General features: G+C 50.0%; 1 protein-coding gene across 2 annotated transcripts in view; it reads left to right on the forward strand.

Annotated features, from left to right (window-relative positions):
• The window catches only part of TMTC1 (transmembrane O-mannosyltransferase targeting cadherins 1), a 188317-nt gene that overhangs the window by 85685 nt on the left and 83128 nt on the right, over window positions 1-19504 (forward strand). For both annotated transcript variants that reach the window (XM_084764863.1, XM_084764862.1), the window contains exons 6-8: window positions 6447-6528; window positions 7003-7106; window positions 19192-19381. In XM_084764863.1, the coding sequence (XP_084620989.1) occupies window positions 6447-6528; window positions 7003-7106; window positions 19192-19381 (376 nt within the window). The remainder of the gene's footprint in view (window positions 1-6446; window positions 6529-7002; window positions 7107-19191; window positions 19382-19504) is intronic.

Raw genomic sequence — 19504 nt, forward strand, 5'->3', positions numbered from 1 at the left:
TGTCTGCACCCCAGCTGCATCGCATGAACCCAGGTCATTAGATGTGATCTCTTGCCACACCAGCCGTGGTTCTGGATTAAAATTCCTCTATACCAGTACACAGATCCACTTCCTGATTCTGCTGGCGATTGGATCCCTTTTTGATGCCTCAGTTTCCCTAGGGCCACTTGCTTCCTAATTGTATGAATGTAGATAAAAATGTCGATGTGCTCGGAGCAGCTTCTGGCCTGCTGTGCGCTCTGCAAGCATTAGCTGCTGTTTACATGTCAGGCTATGCATCCTTTCCTTCCACGTAGTGCTCATGAGGCCTGGCCCTGTTCTGACACTTTTCCTGCCACTCGAATAGTATTAGGTGAGTAACTTGTCAGTTCTCCTGGTCATGAAGCTGTCGCAGGTGTCTCTCATCTCCCGAGTTGCTCAGGTGTGTCTGGTACTCTGAGCGTGAATCTCAGCATGTGGACCTGATACAATTGTATTCCAGAGGGATGTGCCCCAGCTTCAGGCAGCTTAGGAAGAGGGAGATAGTGTTGCTGACAGTGATTGGAGAGGCGGCAGAATGTGTGTAGCTAGGGCACAAGTCGGATTTGTATTCTGCCTCCCATCTCTTACTTCCTGTCAGACCTTAGGACAAAGTACTGGGCCATTAATGCCACAGTTTCTCCTCTTGTAAAAGGAAAATATTAGTAGTGTTTGTCTCATGGGAACATGCTTGGGTCATGTATATTAGCTTAGGTGCCCAGACAGTGTGAATGCCATGAACTCCTAACTTTCCTGGTAAGGAGAAGAGAGTGTTACAGTGTGGTTGGCTCTGGTTGCTAGGGTTTATCTGCAAAGGTGGTGTATGTTTGCAAGTTACTGTGGTCTCATTGCATAGATCCATTAATATAGCTGGTGTAGTACCAGTGAGGGTGGATGGAAACGAGGGGAAACAGAGTCCGGGGTGACAGGAGAGTGCATGGTCAGAGCAGAGGATGCATGGTGTCAGAGGAAGGCACTGCGCCGTATCACACAGCTCCATTCTCGTCTGAGGCTGTTCGTGTGGTTTGGGTCTGTCATCTGGAATGGTGGCCTCTGTTCTGGCGACCTCAGGGACCAAAGGCTAGAATGGACAGCAGCAAGCTCCTTGACACATAAGTTCTATACTACAATACATGTATAGAGCCTTTCTCAAAAGACTCTTAGTTTTTTTGTTTTTGTTTTTTGTTGTTTATTTTGTTTTTTTCAAGGCAAGGTCTCTCTGTGTAGCCTTGGCTGTCCTGGACTCACTTTGTAGACCAGGCTGACCTCGAACTCACAGCGATACACCTGTTCCTGCCTCCCAAGTGCTGGGATTAAAGGCGTGCGCCACCACTGCCCAGTAAGACTCTTAATTTTTAAGGTGTGTGGGTGTGTCTGTCTGTCTGTGTGTGTCTGCGTGGGGTATGTACATTTGTGTAAAGGTGGCTACAGAGGCCAGAAAAGGGCTTTGAGTTCCCAGGAGCTGGAGTTAGAAGTGGTTGTAAACTGTGGGTCCTCTTCAGGAGCAAAGCATGCTCTTAACTACTGAGCCGTCTCTCCACTCTCCAAAGACAGTTTTTGGAAATGTTAGTATTCTCATCAGTAAACAGCTATTACAATTTTCAAACTAATATTCAATTCATAAGAGATTGAAACTCATTAAGACATTTAACACCCAAGTCTTATCTCGCCTTTGTCTTACTGGTTCTTAGGGTAATGGACACACACAAATTATCTGTTTCTCAGTCCCGGGTTGCACAGTTTCTGAACTGACCCCACTCTGCTCTCATCCTCAGCATGGCCGGCAGCAATGTCCAGAGTGCTGAGGGTGGGATGTCAGAGATTGTCTCTCAGCCAAAGACCCTTCATAACTGTTTTCTGTTATAAAAAATAAACATAGGCCCTACATGATGGTGCTCACCTGTAATATTAACACTCAGGAGCCACTGGCAGGGGAATCAGGAGTTCAAGGCCAGCCTTGGCTATATCATGAGCTTGAGGCTAACCTAGGCTACTTGAGACCTTGTCTCATTTTCCCCAACCCCCACTCCTCCAACTCAAAACCCTTAACAACAACAACAATGGTTCCAGACTCCACCGAGGCTGCCTCAGCAACAACGGTTCCAGACTCCACCGCGGCTGCCTCAGCCTATCTTTGCAGCACTCTCCCTGCACCTCTAGCTATGGTTGACTTCCACTCTCTTCATCTGCTCTCCTCTGAGGTATCAGCTATATTTTCTATGGTTGTCAGCTGTTCACCTCTGTGAGGCTGGCTGGTTGGACATCTCATGGCTGAGAGACATTGTCAGCCCAGCCTCTGCTCCTGACTTGGATGTTCTGAGTCACCCCTTACACAGGGCAAGCATAAGCTTCAGCTGTAGCACCCGGCATGCGCTGACCTGTGAGGATGCTCATTAAAAGTTCCTTCAGCTGGACATGGTGGCGCACGCCTTTAATCCAGCACTCAGGAGGCAGAGGCAGGCAGATTGCTGTGAGTTCAAGGCCAGCCTGGTAACCTTACTATAGCTGTGAGAAGAAATTTATAGCCAAGAGTAGGGCTGGCCGTCGAGGTAGGGATTAGAAAACCCCTGTAAGAAAACACTGTGCATAAAGAATTCTGTCTAAAGGAAATACGGGATTGTGGCTAAACACTGTCGAGGGTAGTCACCTGTCACCTGTGGAGAATGAGTAACCTCCAGCATGTTACAAGGGTGAGTGAATAGCCTCAGGTGCTCTCGTTCAGTTTTCTGTTGCTGTGGTAGAAGCACAGGCCAAACCTACTTGTGGAGGAAAGGGCTTATTTGGCTTATAGCTTAGAGTCCATCATTAGGAAAACCAGGGCAGAAACCTGGAGGCAGGAGCTGGAGCAGAGACCATGGAGAAATGCCACTCGCTGGCTGCTTCTTCATGGCTTTCACAGCTACCTTTTGTGAAAGGAACTCTTTTGTTTGTTTTTTGATTTTATTTTTTTCTGAGACAGGGTTTCTCTGTGTAGGCTTGGCTGTCCTAGACTTGCTTTGTAGACCAGGCTGGCCTCGAACTCACAGCTGCCTGCCTCTGCCTCCCGAGTGCTGAGATTAGAGTGCTGGGATTAAAGGCATGTACCACCACGCTGGGCATAAAAGGAACTTTTATTCGCTTGTTTTAATTGACTTCTCAGAGGATTACTGCTTCTCTCTGCTAACCTAGCCCTAGCCCTGGAAGCTTCTAGCCTCTGTACAATCTAACCTAAGCCTAGAATGTTTCAGCCTCTGAGACTTACTGTTTAATAAGCTCACCCTTACTTGTTCTTTCTGAGCTCTGGCTGGCTGGTTCAGCTTAGCTGTTCTGGCTCAAACGCCTCTCCCAGCTGACTCATGCAATCGTGCTCTCTCAGTTTCTCCCTGAATTTCTCTGCTCTGCCTTCAAAGGTGACCGCTTCACATAATGGAAGACTTGCATGTGGGGGAGCATAAGTTAATCACTTTGGATGATCTTGATTTTGTATGGTGTGTGTGTGAAATCAAAGGTGGTTAAAATGCTTCATTTGACAGGAACAGTCTCCCATGCTGGTGCTAAATCTCTGTGTGCAGTTGAATTTCCAGTTATCTCTTCAGGTAGAGTGTCCACTGCGGCACTCTTCATGGATGCCAGGATGTCCTTTTTTCTTAAAACTTGGTTTCTCTGTGTTTTTTCCATCATTTATGATGCCATCATTGATTAAAAAACAAAAAACCATCCACACACTGCAATCTTTTAGGCCCTGAGACTACTTAGCTAGTTCTTTGATAAGGAGGAAAGCAGGCAGCCATGAGCACAGAAGGACAGAAGCTTCAGCCCACGGATACTAGTCAACTGCTTTCTTGGAGGCCTGGAATCTGTTGTTGGTACTTTCTGTAGCTTTGTAAGGAATGTGAAAATTCCATGCAGAATTTGGCTAAGATGAAAGTGTCTGTAACCGGGTTTGGTGAGGCTGGGGCAGGAGGATTGCCATGAGACCATCCTGAGTACCAGACCAGCCAAACAGACAACTTAGTGACTTTAAAATAAGTAAACACACAAATAAGTAAATACAATGTTGGCAGTGGTATGTCTTTCTTATGATTGAAATGAATCACTGAGAAATCAGGTGTAAAAGTTATTCTAATTTTCTGGTCTCGTGGAATTATTCTAAATGGTAAACAAGCTGACACATCTAAATCAGAATGCATGTCTGGCATGTGCTCCTCGTCGCTGTTACTACTGCCGCTGCTATCGCTGGTCGTTGTTGAGATCTCTTCCAGAGGCCATAAGAAGTGCACCAGTGGGGAAATCCCACTGTCTAGCCCTGGGCCGGGGTGGAGGGAGAAACGCAGAGAGTGGAGCTGTGGCACGCTCCCTGCCTGTCTAGTGCTTCTCCAGAAGTAGCACCGTGTCATGTGTCTCATTTTGTCATTTACTGTGGGTCTACAGCTTAAAATAGAAACCTTGACATCTTGTCTTTCCACCAAGAATCTCTGTACCATTTCAGGAGTCTGTGACTTTGGGATGTTATATTTTAAGAGTAAATTATCTGGTACCCTTAGCATGGAAATAGAATTCCACCAAGAATGTCTGAACCAGAGGACACATTTAAATATGTTACTAAAATAGCCATCATAACAGACCATCAGAAATGACACGTGACAACGCCATCTAAGTTTAACCTCAAGAAAACCCTAAACTGTGGCTTGCTCTATAGAAGGGAAAGACACTTCTAATTTTTCCAGTGCTAAACACGTTGCAGGGGCCTTGAGAAATGAAGCCTCCAAGAGCAATGCCCTGGAAAGCTCAGCCGCATTCCCACTCCTGCCCTCCTCGGCGGCTTGTCCTAGATCCTGTCTGCTTCCTTTCCCAGCGTCCAGAGGGTTACCCTGCGTCCTTAAAGAAACAGAAGTGCCAAGGACGGATCTTGGCTTAGTTTACCTGGAAATGGCAGTCACAAGGAGGAAGAGCCCAAAGGAGATGTGTAGCTTTGTGCTACTGCTGTGACCCAGCTGCTGAGACGCAGAAGCCATGGGCTGCCCCAAAGACATGCGTGCACGTGCATGTGTGCACACACACACACACACACACACACAGAGACACAGACACCCAGTGCAACATACACACACACACACACACACACACACACACACACACACACACACAGACACCCAGTGCAAGCACAGACATGTACACACAGGCACGCACACACATGCACAGACACCTGTATCCTTCCTGCCACTGCAGCCATGGTGTTCCTGGCCTCATGCAGACTCTGCTGCAGACTCTGAAAGGGGAAAAAGGACTCAGAAGCAGCTCCGGAAGACGGACTGTCCAGAACCTGTTAGCAGCAAACGGTTTGGTGGCTCCACCCTTCTCACCTTCTCCAGTCAGCAAGCACTTGCATAGCCAGGTCTGAGCCTGCATCACTTCCAGAGACTTTCATGAAGCAGACAGAGGACAAAGGGAGCATCTAGGAAGAGACCTGCCTTTGAGGAAAGATGTCACATCCCTGTAGTTACAAGACATTTGCTGCACAGCCCAGGCCACACATCTTCCTTAAGCTGTCTCAGATGGACTTGTCTCCTCACGATGTTAACCCACTCAGGTTTTACTGAAAGGCAGAGTCTGCACAAAGCCACTTCCCAGTGAAGAGCCCTTATTCAAATGCAGGTCCTCACAGAGAGATGCTTTGAGGGGGGAGACAGATTAGGGGTGGAAGAGCTGGATGAAAAGGGTGGGGAGTGAGGAGGAGGGGAGCGCCAGTGAGGTTGGCTGATTTGGGTCAACTTCCTTTCTCTGCTCTGACTAGAGTGTGCAAGCCTGGGCAGAGGGGAGTGTGCACCCTTTATGTTCTCACAGGGGGCGGCGGCTTGTTCACCTCAGCTTGCCTCTGGGTCACAGAAGCCAGCCGGCCCCATTCACAAAACGACAGCTCCTTTGAACGAGTGGCAACTATGGCAGGTGCAGGGTCCCCACTAACCCCTGCCCTTCCCGAAGCTGCCATCCTGGCAGTCTAATCTGTTTCCTAGCACAGGGGACGATAAGCAAGTGAGAACTTTCTTCAGCGTGTGTGAGAGGTCTCTGATCACCCAGAAGGACAGTGGGCTTCACCTTACGTAGCCTTGGCAGCCTTGCTCTTCAGCTGTGAGATACGTTGTGGGCTGAAGATGCACTGCTCAAATTCTATAAAAAGGTGAATATAAACTGATGTTCTCAGGGTCTGTAGGCTAATCAGGGACAGGTGGGATAGCAATATTTATTATAGCTAACAATGCTATATCTCACTTATTCCTTACGATGTGTCCACAGAGTAGATATAAGCAGAACAGATGTACAGAGAAATGAAGAAACCGGTTCCTGCTTCCCAAGTTGCAAGTGGCTCTCGGTTCCTCCCAGACGGAGAGGAGCGCGACTGTGGGCGGTTGCTCTGACGATGCTCATCTTTCCTTTCTTTCCTGTTTCAGGTGTCTGACAGGAAACAGCAACAGGAATGTCCTGCTCACCCTGAGACCGTTTTTAAAACGGGCCGTTTTGGTCATCAGTTATGTAAGTATATAGTATATAGTTGAAGTGTAGCTGTAAGGGGACAACTCAGAGGCGCGCTCCAGGTTATTTAATACATTTACTACTGATAAGGTCTGCAGGAGGGAGATGTTGCTCTTGAGCAAAGGTGTGTGTGAAAGCATGCATGGGACCTGGTGGCATGGTGGGGACAACACAGAGCCTTAAAGTCCCTTTCAGAGAGTTTCCAAGTGACCTGGTTGTGTCAGTACCTGCTGCTGCACACAGTGTCCAGTCTGGTATCTGGAGGCAGAGCTGCGGCAGCTGCTGCACATAGTGTCCAGCAGTCTGAGCTTGGAAGCTCAGGGGGATGTTTTCCCTGATTGTGATTCTCAGGGCTGTAGAGGCAGCTTGTCCCTCAGCTGTGAGGGAGGGCACAGTTGACTCCACTTCCTGATAGAGGCTCAGAATGGGAGAGCCGTGGGTGGACATTTCATCCGATCTCCTCATTCCTCCTAGGTGACAGTCATTTTGTACTTCCGTCTGTGGATAATGGGAGGAACCATGCCCCTCTTCTCAGAGCAGGACAACCCAGCTTCGTTCTCACCTTACGTCCTTACCAGGTCAGTGACTCACATTCCCTGAAAGTTACTTGTTTCTTAGTGGGTTTTGTTGGGCATTTTTATTGCCATAAGTCATTTGTACAAAATAACAGGTCTTATTGTGAATGAGTTCATATGCACTGAACCCTGCTCGGTAACGTTAAACCACAGGCCAGCTTTGCATCTGGAGGAAATAATGACCATAAACTGGGCAGGATGAGGATAGAAAGGGACGTGCTATTCATGTATTTGGAATTCATTTCAACATATGTTGTTTTTTAATGAATGAAAATCTCAACCATTTGATTTTACCAATGAAGACTCAGGAGCCAGATACTGTAGTGAAAACCTGCTAGCTCAGAGGCAGAGAGAAAGCTCCCAGCTGACCTTCCTACCCAGCTCATGTACCAGAAGGAAAAAGCCAAAAGCCCTATATGATGGGCCCTGTGCCTTAGTCAGGGTCACTATCGCTGTCCTGGTGGGCCCTGTGTCTTGGTCAGGGTCACTATTGGTGGGCCCTGTGTCTTAGTCAGGGTCACTATTTCTGTCTTGGTGGGCCCTGTGCCTTAGTCAGGGTCACTATTGCTGTCTTGGTGGGCCATGTGTCTTGGTCAGGGTCACTATTGCTGTGTTGGTGGGCCCTATGTCTTAGTCAGGGTCACTGTTGCTGTCCTAGTGGGCCCCGTGTCTTAGTCAGGGTCACTATTGCTGTCTTGGTGGGCCATGTGTCTTGGTCAGGGTCACTATTGCTGTCTTGGTGGGCCCTATGTCTTAGTCAGGGTCACTGTTGCTGTCCTAGTGGGCCCCGTGTCTTAGTCAGGGTCACTATTCCTGTCTTAGTGGGCCCTGTGTCTTAGTCAGGGTCACTATTGCTGTCATGGTGGGCCCTGTGTCTTAGTCAGGGTCACTATTGCTGTCATGGTGGGCCCTGTGTCTTAGTCAGGGTCACTGTTGCTGTCCTAGTGGGCCCCGTGTCTTAGTCAGGGTCACTATTGCTGTCTTAGTGGGCCCTGTGTCTTAGTCAGGGTCACTATTGCTGTCATGGTGGGCCCTGTGTCTTAGTCAGGATCACTATTGCTGTCTCGGTGGGCCCTGTGTCTTAGTCAGGGTCACTATTGCTGTCTTGGTGGGTCTGTGCCTTAGTCAGGGTCACTATTGCCGTCTCGGTGGGCGCTGTGCCTTAGTCAGGGTCACTTTATCTGTGAAGAGACACTAAGATCCACTGCAACTTTTTTTACCTTAAATAATTTATTCAGATTACATCTAGATTGTTATCTGCTCACTTGTATCTTCCTGTTCCCCACTCCTTCCCTCTTTCATCCCATTCCCCTCCCCTAGACCTGTGACAGAAGGGGACCTCCTCCCCAACCATATGATCACAGGGTATCAGGTCTCATCCAGGTAGCCTGCTTCCCCTTCCTGTAAGTGCCACGAGGCCTCCCACCAAGGGGAAGTGGTCAAATATGTCTGGATGTGGTACTCAGTCTCCGATCATGGCTGCCTTAGCTATACCATCCGAGCCACCAAAAGGGTGAGGTTGCATATTTCCTCTGGTTGGTGCCTAACAGTAACAATCCCTGGTGGAGTCCCTGGCAAAATCAGGACTTCAGCCAAATATTTCCAGGTCTGTCGGTTACTCCTGAGATACAAGTAGCTTTCAGTGAGGTCTGAAGTATGTCCCCAGCAGCCTTTTCTAACTCAGGCTACTCAGTGTGCGACAGAGTGTTAGGACGGAGTATCTCAACAACTTACCTTTACCTCTTCTTCCCTCTTTTAGAGTTTTAAAATAGTGTCTCCCTCAGTAGCCCAGGCTAGACTCAAACCTGTAGCATTCCTCCTGCCTTGGTTTCCCTTTACTGGGATTACAAGCATGTCCACCATGCCTCGCCATGCTCTTCTTCTTTTATGTCCTTGAGTTGCAGACGACAAGGTTTCCCATATATGTTACCTTTCTTGACACTGAGACCAAGAGCCTGACAGGAGCAGCTGAAAGGAGGAAGGTTCGGGGACAGGAGAGAGCAGAGTCTGTGTTTCTCTAAGGTGGCTGCATTAGAAGAACTTGCCCATGCCTCCCGCACACCGCACACCGCCTGGGAGCACACTCTCCTCCCGCACACCGCCTGGGAGCACACTCTCCTCCCGCACACTGCCTGGGAGCACCCTCCCCAACCCCCCACCCCCATCCCCACCCCCGGGCACGCTGACGCGTCTCTAGCACGCGCTCCCATGTGGATACCTGAGGGTGCCTGAAGGTGTCTTTCTTCAGGTGCTATCTACCTTGTTTTCTTGAGGCAGGCCTTCTCAGACTTGAAGTGGACAAGTAGGATGCTCTAAGCTGACTGGCGAGCAAGCCCAGGGACTGTCAGTCTGCCTCTCCAGCACTGGGATTACAGAGTGTAGAGTGCCACCACACCCAGCCTTCTTAGCTGGGTTCTGGTGTCTGACACAGGTCTTCCTGTTTGCGTGGCCGGCTCTTTGCTGGCTCACTCTCTCCCCAGCCCTGATGTCTTTTTAAGGAACCAGTCCTGATGTGTTGGAGTCTATCCTGTATTAGTTATTTCTCTTGATATTGTGACCCAAACACCTAACAGAAACAGCTTATGGGAGGAAAGGCTTATTTTGGCTCCTGCTTTCTGAGGAAAGCTTGCTGTGGTAACTTAATCCATGTCTCAGGCTGCTATGTGGAACAGAGGAAAAGGCCAGAACCAGGCAAAGCCCTGAGTCGAAAAGGCTCACTTCTAGCAACCCAGTCCTAATGGCTCTGCGACTTCCCAGAACAGCAGTAGTGGCTGGGAACCCACACATTCAAACCACAGCACAGCCCTGTGACCTCACTTGACCTCATCTTCCCAGTGGCTTACCTCCAGTAGTTGCACCAGAGAGCAGGGCTTCCTAGATGAGGTCCTCCTGCTTTGATTCCATCCAAAGCCACTTCCTGTACTAGATTGTTTTCTCTCCTAAAGCATACAGAGGTTACTTCCTTGTCAGATGAGACTCTCAGACTCTTTCCACTTAGGAGGCTGTAGTTATTGCATGTTGACTTTGAAGTCCTTGCTCTACAGACAATGTTTTCCATGTTTCTGTCTGTTTCCTGATTAGCTGAACTAAGACAAAAAGCTTCCATGGTATGATCATGAGAAAACTATAAGAAAATGTTCTAAGCTTTAAGAACATGACAGAAGCATATTTTCTAATCCTGCAGTGCCCTCTCCTCCATGTCTCTAGTCTGCAGTGCCCTCTCCCCCGTGTCTCTAGTCTGCAGTGTCCTCTCCTCCATGTCTCTAGTCTGCAGTGTCCTTTCCTCCATGTCTCTAGTCTGCAGTGTCCTCTCCTCCGTGTCTCTAGTCTGCAGTGTGCTCTCCTCCGTGTCTCTAGTCTGCAGTGCCCTCTCCTCCTCCATGACTCTAGTCTGCAGTGCCCTCCCCTCCGTGTCTCTAGTCTGCAGTGCCCTCTCCCCCATGTCTCTAGTCTGCAGTGCCCTCTCCCCCATGTCTCTAGTCTGCAGTGCCCTCTCCTCCATGTCTCTAGTCTGCAGTGCCCTCTCCTCCATGTCTCTAGTCTGCAGTGCCCTCTCCCCCATGTCTCTAGTCTGCACTGCCCTCTCCTCCTCCATGTCTCTAGTCTGCAGTGCCCTCTCCTCCATGTCTCTAGTCTGCAGTGCCCTCTCCTCCTCCATGTCTCTAGTCTGCAGTGCCCTCTCCTCCATGTCTCTAGTCTGCAGTGCCCTCCCCTCCGTGTCTCTAGTCTGCAGTGCCCTCTCCTCCTCCATGTCTCTAGTCTGCAGTGCCCTCTCCTCCTCCATGTCTCTAGTCTGCAGTGCCCTCTCCTCCATGTCTCTAGTCTGCAGTGCCCTCTCCTCCGTGTCTCTAGTCTGCAGTGCCCTCTCCTCCATGTCTCTAGTCTGCAGTGCCCTCTCCCCCATGTCTCTAGTCTGCAGTGTCCTCTCTTCCGTGTCTCTAGTCTGCAGTGCCCTCCCCTCCGTGTCTCTAGTCTGCAGTGTCCTCTCCTCTGTGTCTCTAGTCTGCAGTGCCCTCTCCTCCGTGTCTCTAGTCTGCAGTGCCCTCTCCTCCCTGTCTCTAGTCTGCAGTGCCCTCTCCTCCGTGTCTCTAGTCTGCAGTGCCCTCTCCCCCATGTCTCTAGTCTGCAGTGCCCTCTCCTCCGTGTCTCTAGTCTGCAGTGCCCTCTCCTCTGTGTCTCTAGTCTGCAGTGCCCTCTCCTCCATGTCTCTAGTCTGCAGTGCCCTCTCCCCCGTGTCTCTAGTCTGCAGTGCCCTCTCCTCCTCCATGTCTCTAGTCTGCAGTGCCCTCTCCTCCATGTCTCTAGTCTGCAGTGCCCTCTCCCCCATGTCTCTAGTCTGCAGTGCCCTCTCCTCCTCCATGTCTTTAGTCTGCAGTGCCCTCTCCTCCTCCATGTCTCTAGTCTGCAGTGCCCTCTCCTCCATGTCTCTAGTCTGCAGTGCCCTCTCCCCCATGTCTCTAGTCTGCAGTGCCCTCTCCTCCTCCATGTCTCTAGTCTGCAGTGCCCTCTCCTCCTCCATGTCTCTAGTCTGCAGTGCCCTCTCCTCCATGTCTCTAGTCTGCAGTGTCCTCTCCTCCGTGTCTCTAGTCTGCAGTGCCCTCTCCCCCATGTCTCTAGTCTGCAGTGCCCTCTCCTCCGTGTCTCTAGTCTTCAGTGCCCTCTCCTCCATGTCTCTAGTCTGCAGTGCCCTCTCCCCCATGTCTCCAGTCTGCAGTGCCCTCTCCTCCATGTCTCTAGTCTGCAGTGCCCTCTCCCCCATGTCTCTAGTCTGCAGTGTCCTCTCCCCCGTGTCTCTAGTCTGCAGTGCCCTCCCCTCCGTGTCTCTAGTCTGCAGTGCCCTCTCCTCTGTGTCTCTAGTCTGCAGTGCCCTCTCCTCCGTGTCTCTAGTCTGCAGTGCCCTCTCCTCCGTGTCTCTGGTCTGCAGTGCCCTCTCCTCCGTGTCTCTAGTCTGCAGTGCCCTCTCCTCCGTGTCTCTAGTCTGCAGTGCCCTCTCCTCCGTGTCTCTAGTCTGCAGTGCCCTCTCCTCCGTGTCTCTAGTCTGCAGTGCCCTCTCCTCCGTGTCTCTAGTCTGCAGTGCCCTCTCCTCCGTGTCTCTAGTCTGCAGTGCTCTCTCCTCCGTGTCTTTAGTCTGCAGTGCCCTCTCCTCCGTGTCTCTAGTCTGCAGTGCCCTCTCCTCTGTGTCTCTAGTCTGCAGTGCCCTCTCCTCCGTGTCTCTAGTCTGCAGTGCCCTCTCCTTTGTGTCTCTAGTCTGCAGTGCCCTCTCCTCTGTGTCTCTAGTCTGCAGTGCCCTCTCCCCCATGTCTCTAGTCTGCAGTGCCCTCTCCTCCATGTCTCTAGTCTGCAGTGTCCTCGCCTCCGTGTTTTGTCCTCTGCTTCTTCTGTAAGACCTTGCTTGAAGCTTCTTAATCCTGAAGGATTAAAGCGTATGCTTTCAGATACACTTTATTGTAGACCGCTGCTTTCCTTTTATTCTATAGTCAGGAATTTTTGTTTGTTTGTTTTGTTTATTTTGTTGTTTCTGTAGACAGGATTTCACCATGTAGCCCTGGCTGGCCTGGTATTGCCCTATAGACCAGTCTGGCCTCGGACCCATAGGGATCCAGCTGCCTCTACCTGTACCTTCAAGTACTGTGACTGAAGCCTTTGGACCATCATGTCAGTTCTTAAGGGCTGAGCCTCTGTCTTTAAGTCTTTGGAATGACTCAAATGAGAACATAAAGAAAGTCCCTCAGAAACTGCAGTACCATCTGATGTTTTCCTCTTTGAGACTTCAGTGAAATTTGCAGATGTTTGTCCTGGAGCTAGTCCCAAGATGTACAGACAATCTAATCATCTCTGGTTCCTTCTGCATTTCACCAAGGTGAGACTAGGCTGTGCTGAGGCGAGAGCAGACCTGAAATCCCAAGAGTGGTGTGAGTTTGTTCGCCACTGCGAGGTGCTGTGGTCCCTGCTGCCTTTGTAGCTCTGGACAGTGAGTGGCTTGCACTTTATAGTTGTGTCAACTGGAACAGCTAAATCAGTGTGGCAGAGGGAGGACAGGTGGTGGGGCTCACACCTCTCCCTAAAATGAGAAGCTCCGTTGTAATAGGGTTTTCCTGTCTCAGCATTCGCCAAGGGGGTTCAGTCTTGTGTTGTTGGTACTCACCCACATCCAGTCTCTCCTTGTCCCTGATCTAATGCTGCACTGTTTTGAAATCTGTTGTGGATAGAATACCAATGCAGTCATCATTATTTCTATCTTAAAAGAAGGAATCCCTACGACGTTGTTCATGATACCTGCCGCCCCGATAGTTGGTGATGCTATAACAACGTCCAGTGTTGAGTCTGCCATCTGCTTCTGTTGCAGCTTTCACAGACAGTCACCTCTGCCCACACCAGAAGCTGTTATTTGCCCCACCCAACTGCCAGAGGGCTGGAAGTGTGCTGTTTCCAGGGTGCCTTGGAGAAATGCCTGTCAGAGATGAGATTGATAACACCGTTAAATGGATTGTTTATTCAGTTCAGGGTCTATTTTAGAAACAGCTGTTAGTAAATATTCTCAGTTGCGTGAACCACAGAGAGCAGAGCCCTTCACCCTGCCTGGATCCTCACAGCCCCCCACCCATTCTGTTGACCCATAGACCAGCTATTGAGTCTAGGTCTCAGCTGCGCCCTGCCTCAGACACATGCCTGCTCCGATTTACATGTGGTATTGAAATACTGCCATTCAACCACATAATCCGTGCCTGTCTTCTTACCACCAGTGCAGTGTGAACACCCTGTGGACAGCCAGGCCAGCGCTGATCACGTTCAGCACCTAAGGCATGCACAAAGAATGAGTTAATATTTACTGAGTTCAAGTGAAGGCTTCCTGTCGATTTGGAAAGGCAGTGTAGAAAGTGGTGTCCTTAGGCTGGTCCTGGAAAAGGTCCTGGAGATGACACTGAGTGGATTGTGTCTGCATAGCCTCATTGTTCCTGGGGCACAGGAGCCTGGGGGAAGTCTCCTCAGCTGCAAGATCCATAGCAAACAGCTGCTGCAGAGGGACAGAAAAGATCACCAAAGCCCACAGCCCTAATGCCCCCACCTGGTGGGTCCAGGCAGCGTGCACGTGGCCCAATACCTAATGGTTAGGTAATATAGCATCCACTTTCCACAGAGGTCACAGCAGTAGTATCCTTGACAGTCAAGACAAAGACAGTGCAGATGTCCACTAGCTGGGAATTGAATCCATCAGTTGGAGGGATGTTGTTTGGTAGGGAGAATGGATAAAGTTCTGTAGGTGATCAGGAGGCTGTTTCTAGCAGCAAATTTTTTTATGTAAAACAAAGAAGAGCTGCTGTGTGTGGCATGGTTTTGTTCCTATGTCCTGACTCAGGTATCTGTCTAGGCCAGGAAGTACAGTGGATTCATCCTTTCTTAGCAGAAAGGACACTCAAAGCCAAAGACACAATCCATGTGTGTCTGTGCCTTTAAACCAAGCACACAGTTCCAGGAGGGGCTGTTTGGAGGTGCACTTCTCCAAGATGCTGTCCTTTGTGTGTGCTTCTGTCACGGCGCCTTTCTGTCATGCTGTGGCTTTGAGACAAGACCTCACACTCTGACCCTGGCGGGCTGAGTCCTCTTGTGTCAATCAGTGTCGAGACAGTCCCCCATCTCACACTCAGACCAACCTGGTGCAGGCAGCTCCTCAGTGGAGGTTCCTCCTTTTCAGATGACTCAAGACTATCAACTTAGCAATTAGGCTAACCATGACAGTAGCCTGGGCAGTGAGCCTCCTGCCTGCCTCACCAGACAGTAGCCTGGGCAGTGAACCTCCTGCCTTAGCCTCCCAGAGCTGCCACTTCTGGCTATGAAACTCTCCTTTGGTCATTCCTGGTTTCTCAATAAAAATGAATCACTACATTGTTTACATTGAATTTCCAGTTCTCTCTGTTTTGTTAGCAAGACATTTCAGTGGTTTCTCTCTTGTTAACAGGATTAATAGCAGAAAATTGGTAAATAATTTATTTTGGTTTTGCTCTTGCTTTAGACAGAGAGAGAGAGAGAGAGAGAGAGAGAGAGAGAGAGAGAGAGAGAGAGAGAGAGAGAGAGAGCGCACCCAGAAGGGCAGAAATATTGCACAGGGTATTTCATTTCTGAATTCTTAGGAGTTTGAATGCAATTCATAGAGAAGGAGTTAAAAAGAAACCCTGTAGTTGTTGATCACAGTTGACTGAAGTAGCCCTCCCTAAAAGATAATTAGCTTCTGGAGCGATTCCAAGTGGCTTCTTTGTTGCTTACGTTTGCAGAGCGTCTTCCCCACTGCTGTCTGCATCTTAGAAAGGACTTAGACTGTTGCCAGCTCCACAGTCAGAATCCATCCATACAGACTAGAAAGCAGTCGCTACTTCTGCTCTGTGATCTATTCTGTTCTCAATAAGATTATAACTTTAAAAAAAGAATCTTAATTGCCTTTTAGTTGTAGGGACAACATGGCAATTCTAGAAAACAAGCAGGGGAAGGAAAGCTGCAGGGCAAAGTGGACATCAGAGACCGTACGTGGAGTCAGCAGATATCCTAGGGGCCAGATGTAGCTAGGAATAAGATATTAAAGCAGCCACCTCCCTTTTACTTAAGGTTTATCATGTAAGATATCAGATACACACAGAAGTAGAGAAGTGGCATGTGAGCCCCACTCCGTCATTCAGTTTTGGCACTCACAACCCTCAGCCGTCAGTCACCCACATCCTCCTCTCGCCCCTCTGCCTGGCCAGTTATTTTGAAGCAAATCCTAAGTCACGATTTTGACAAACTCAGTAAGTTCATTTCACATGGTACTTTTACATCCTGTCTTTAAAACTTGATGGGCCTCTGTATCCAGCTTTGTTATCCATCAATATCACTGTTTTCCCAGTGATGTAATGCTTGTTTAGTGTAATAGTAGTTTTCTTGAATTAGCCTCTTAGTTACCTCTTCTAGTGCTGTGATAAAATTCCCCGACAAAAGCAACTTATGGGAGAGTTTCCTTTAGCTCAGAGACGCAGAGCACTTCCACTGTGGTGAGGAGGGGGTGGAGGCAGGAGCCTGGGGCAGCTGCTCACAGTAGGACCCGGAAGCCACAGGCAGAGCTGCTCCCAAGACTGAGGCTCAGAGAACGCTGGTACCCACTATTGGGCTGGGTCTTCCCGTTGCGGCTAAGCTCAGGGTTAGGGTTAGGTAATCTGTAAGGCAACACCTGTCAGATGGACAGTGAGCGCTAACCACCACAGTGTCGTCTGTGTAGAGCGCCCTGCAGTGTGTCTCTTGGGCCTCCATTACCATGTGCTTCTTCAAGAAACATTGGTGCAGTGATTTCTCTCACACCCTGGACATTGTGTCCCTATGTGTCGTATTCTGTTGGCTCTTGTATGTAATTCTGTAGTCACAGTTGTTTTAGAACTGGTCCATATTCAAGGTCTTGCCTCTGTTGTACTTTTTGACAAGATTATTTCACCATTTGTGTGTGTTTCTATCAGGGGCATATTACGCTTTCTGTCTTGCTTTGTGACATTAAAATGAATTTGTTTGTTTGTTGTTTGAGACAGGTCTCACTCAGCAGGTGCCCTAGGCTGGCCTCTGACTCTTGGCTGTCCCCCTGCCTCAGCCTCTCGAGTACTGGGCTTGTAGTCACCTACTCAATCTGTCCATCATATAGTGAGGTGCATTACCTGCCTCTAACCAATGTGTTAGTGCTTGCCCATGGCTGCCCTGCAGCTACCTACCTAATGTGTTAGCGCTCGCCAATGGCTGCCCTACAGCTACCTACCTAATGTGTTAGCGCTCGCCAATGGCTGCCCTGCAGCTACCTACCTAATGTGTTAGCGCTCGCCAATGGCTGCCCTACAGCTACCTACCTAATGTGTTAGCGCTTGCCAATGGCTGCCCTATAGCTACCTACCTAATGTGTTAGCGCTCACCCATGGCTGCCCTGCAGCTACCTACCTAATGTGTTAGCGCTCGCCCATGGCTGCCCTACAGCTACCTACCTAATGTGTTAGCGCTTGCCAATGGCTGCCCTATAGCTACCCATCCTTAACAGTGATAAAACAAGCTATACTCAGTAACTGTGGACAAGAGGAGAGGCTCTGAGTCCGTTTGATTTGTGTGGAGGTGTTGGCCTTATCTGCGGCTGGCAGTTCCTAAGTTAGGGGGCTGGAGACAGATGCCTTAGCCTTCCTCTTTGGTTGTAGTTGAAAGCACGGCTCTTAGGTCCTGGAGAATGATAATTCTGGGTTTGTTTATTTCACAGGCATGTGTGTGTGTGCATGTGTGCGTGTGCGTGTGCGTGTGCGTGTGCGTGTGCGTGTGCGTGTGTGTGTGTGTGTGTGTGTGTGTGTGTGTGTTTGGAGGCCAGAGGTCAATGTCCACCTTCATGAAGATGGACTCTCCCTGGCCTAGAACTCACTAAGTCTGTTTTGCTGGCTGCCATGGAGCTCTAGGGATGGCCCTGTTTCCTCCTCCTCAGCTGACATCACAGGAGCCTGTCTGCGAGCCTGGCTTCATTCTTGTGCATCAAAGGCTCCGCCTGCTAAGCCCTTTCCCCTGCTCTGGTTCTGCTTTAGGGTGTGACGGTTACAGTCCTAACCATCCCGGAGGGCTACCTCCAGGGCCTCTCAGGTGTTGACCAGAGACAGGACAGATTCTCTCCTTAGCCGTGCAGTTAGTGGTGGTTGGGTGGGCAGATCATCTTGGCCTGTGGCTTTGGGATCCTGGAAGCCTTGTGGCTGTTGCTCACCTCCTAGTGCAGAGGTTTGGATGGATCTGTTCTGCACTGAGACCCTCAAGTCCTCAAGGACCTGGAACTCTGGCTAATGACTGTGCAGGCTAAGTGAGTGTAGGCAAACTCACTATCTTCTAACCCCAGGGAGATGTCCTGGTAGAATGCCGTCTATTTCACCTCAGAGCCTGCCCGAGCAGGAAGTCTTCCTCCTCCTGTGTCCCCTACACTACCAACTGTGGATGAGAGGTTTGGTCTCTCTACCGCAAATATTTTACTTTCTGAAATAGTTCAGTCTGGATTAATCTGTTTTCAAATGTATTACAAGACTCTATATAATAGCAAGATGAGATGGCCTAAAAGCAGAGTCTGCTACAAAGCAAGAGCATGGTCGGGACTGCCTTACCCAGGACTGCCTTCCCCACCGCTGCCTTCCCCACTGCTGCTCCTCACCGCTGTTTTCCCCAGGACTGCCTTCCTCACCGCTGCCTTCCCCACCGCTGCTCCTCACCGCTGCTTTCCCCAGGACTGCCTTCCTCACCACTGTCTTCCTCACCGCTGCCTTCCTCACCGCTGTCTTCCTCACTGCTGCCTTTCTCATCGCTGCCCTCCCCACCACTGCCTTCCTCACCGCTGCCTTCCTCACCGCTGCCTTCCTCACCGCTGCCCTCCCCACCACTGCCTTCCTCACCGCTGCCTTCCTCACCGCTGCCTTCTTCACTGCTGCCTTCCCCACCGCTGCCCTCCCCACCACTGCTTTCCTCACCACTGCCTTCCCCACCACTGCCTTCCTCACCGCTGCCTTCCTCACCGCTGCCTTCCTCGCCGCTGCCTTCATCACCGCTGTCTTCCTCACCGCTGCCTTCATCACCACTGTCTTCCTCACCACTGCCTTCCCCACCGCTGCCTTCATCACTGCTGCCTTCATCACCGCTGTCTTCCTCACCGCTGCCTTCCTCACCACTGTCTTCCTCACCACTGCCTTCCCCACTGCTGCCTTCCCCACTGCTGCCTTCCTCACCGCTGCCTTCCTCACCACTGTCTTCCTCACCACTGCCTTCCCCACTGCTGCCTTCCCCACCACTGCCTTCCTCATTGCTGCCTTCATCACATTTACTTGTGTGATACGTTTAGATATGTGCCATAGGAACTATGTCTTGTTTGCTTTCTGTTGAAGTCAGCACCCACCACGGCGACTAGAAGCTGTGAGACAGGTTCCCAGTGCTCAGTCTAATGTATGGTTTGACATCTGTCCCACTTGTCCTCTACCAGAAACACCAACGACCCAGACATGCCATTCCTACAGCTGTGGTAAGCAGGTGTTTGTAAAATGATGTGGGAAGTCATATTTCACAACTGTTCTCTTCGTAGGTTCCTTACTTACTCCTACCTCCTGGCCTTCAATGTATGGCTCCTGCTGGCACCTATCACCCTGTGCTACGACTGGCAAGTGGGCAGCATCCCTCTGGTGGAGAGCATATGGGATGTGAGGAACCTTGCTACCATCCTTCTGGCAGTGGTGATGGCCCTGCTGAGCCTGCACTGCGTGGCAGCCTTCAAGGTAACCTCTAAGAGCAAATGGATTCTCAGAACTGAAGACAAGACTGTCTCTCATTACTGCTGCTCTTCTTAGGGGGGGGGTGTCTAGGTCAAAACCACATGCTACTGACAAAACTTTGCAAAC

This window comes from Acomys minous (genome assembly GCF_964271855.1).
Source record: "Acomys minous genome assembly, chromosome: 17".
Classification (NCBI taxonomy): domain Eukaryota; kingdom Metazoa; phylum Chordata; class Mammalia; order Rodentia; family Muridae; genus Acomys; species Acomys minous.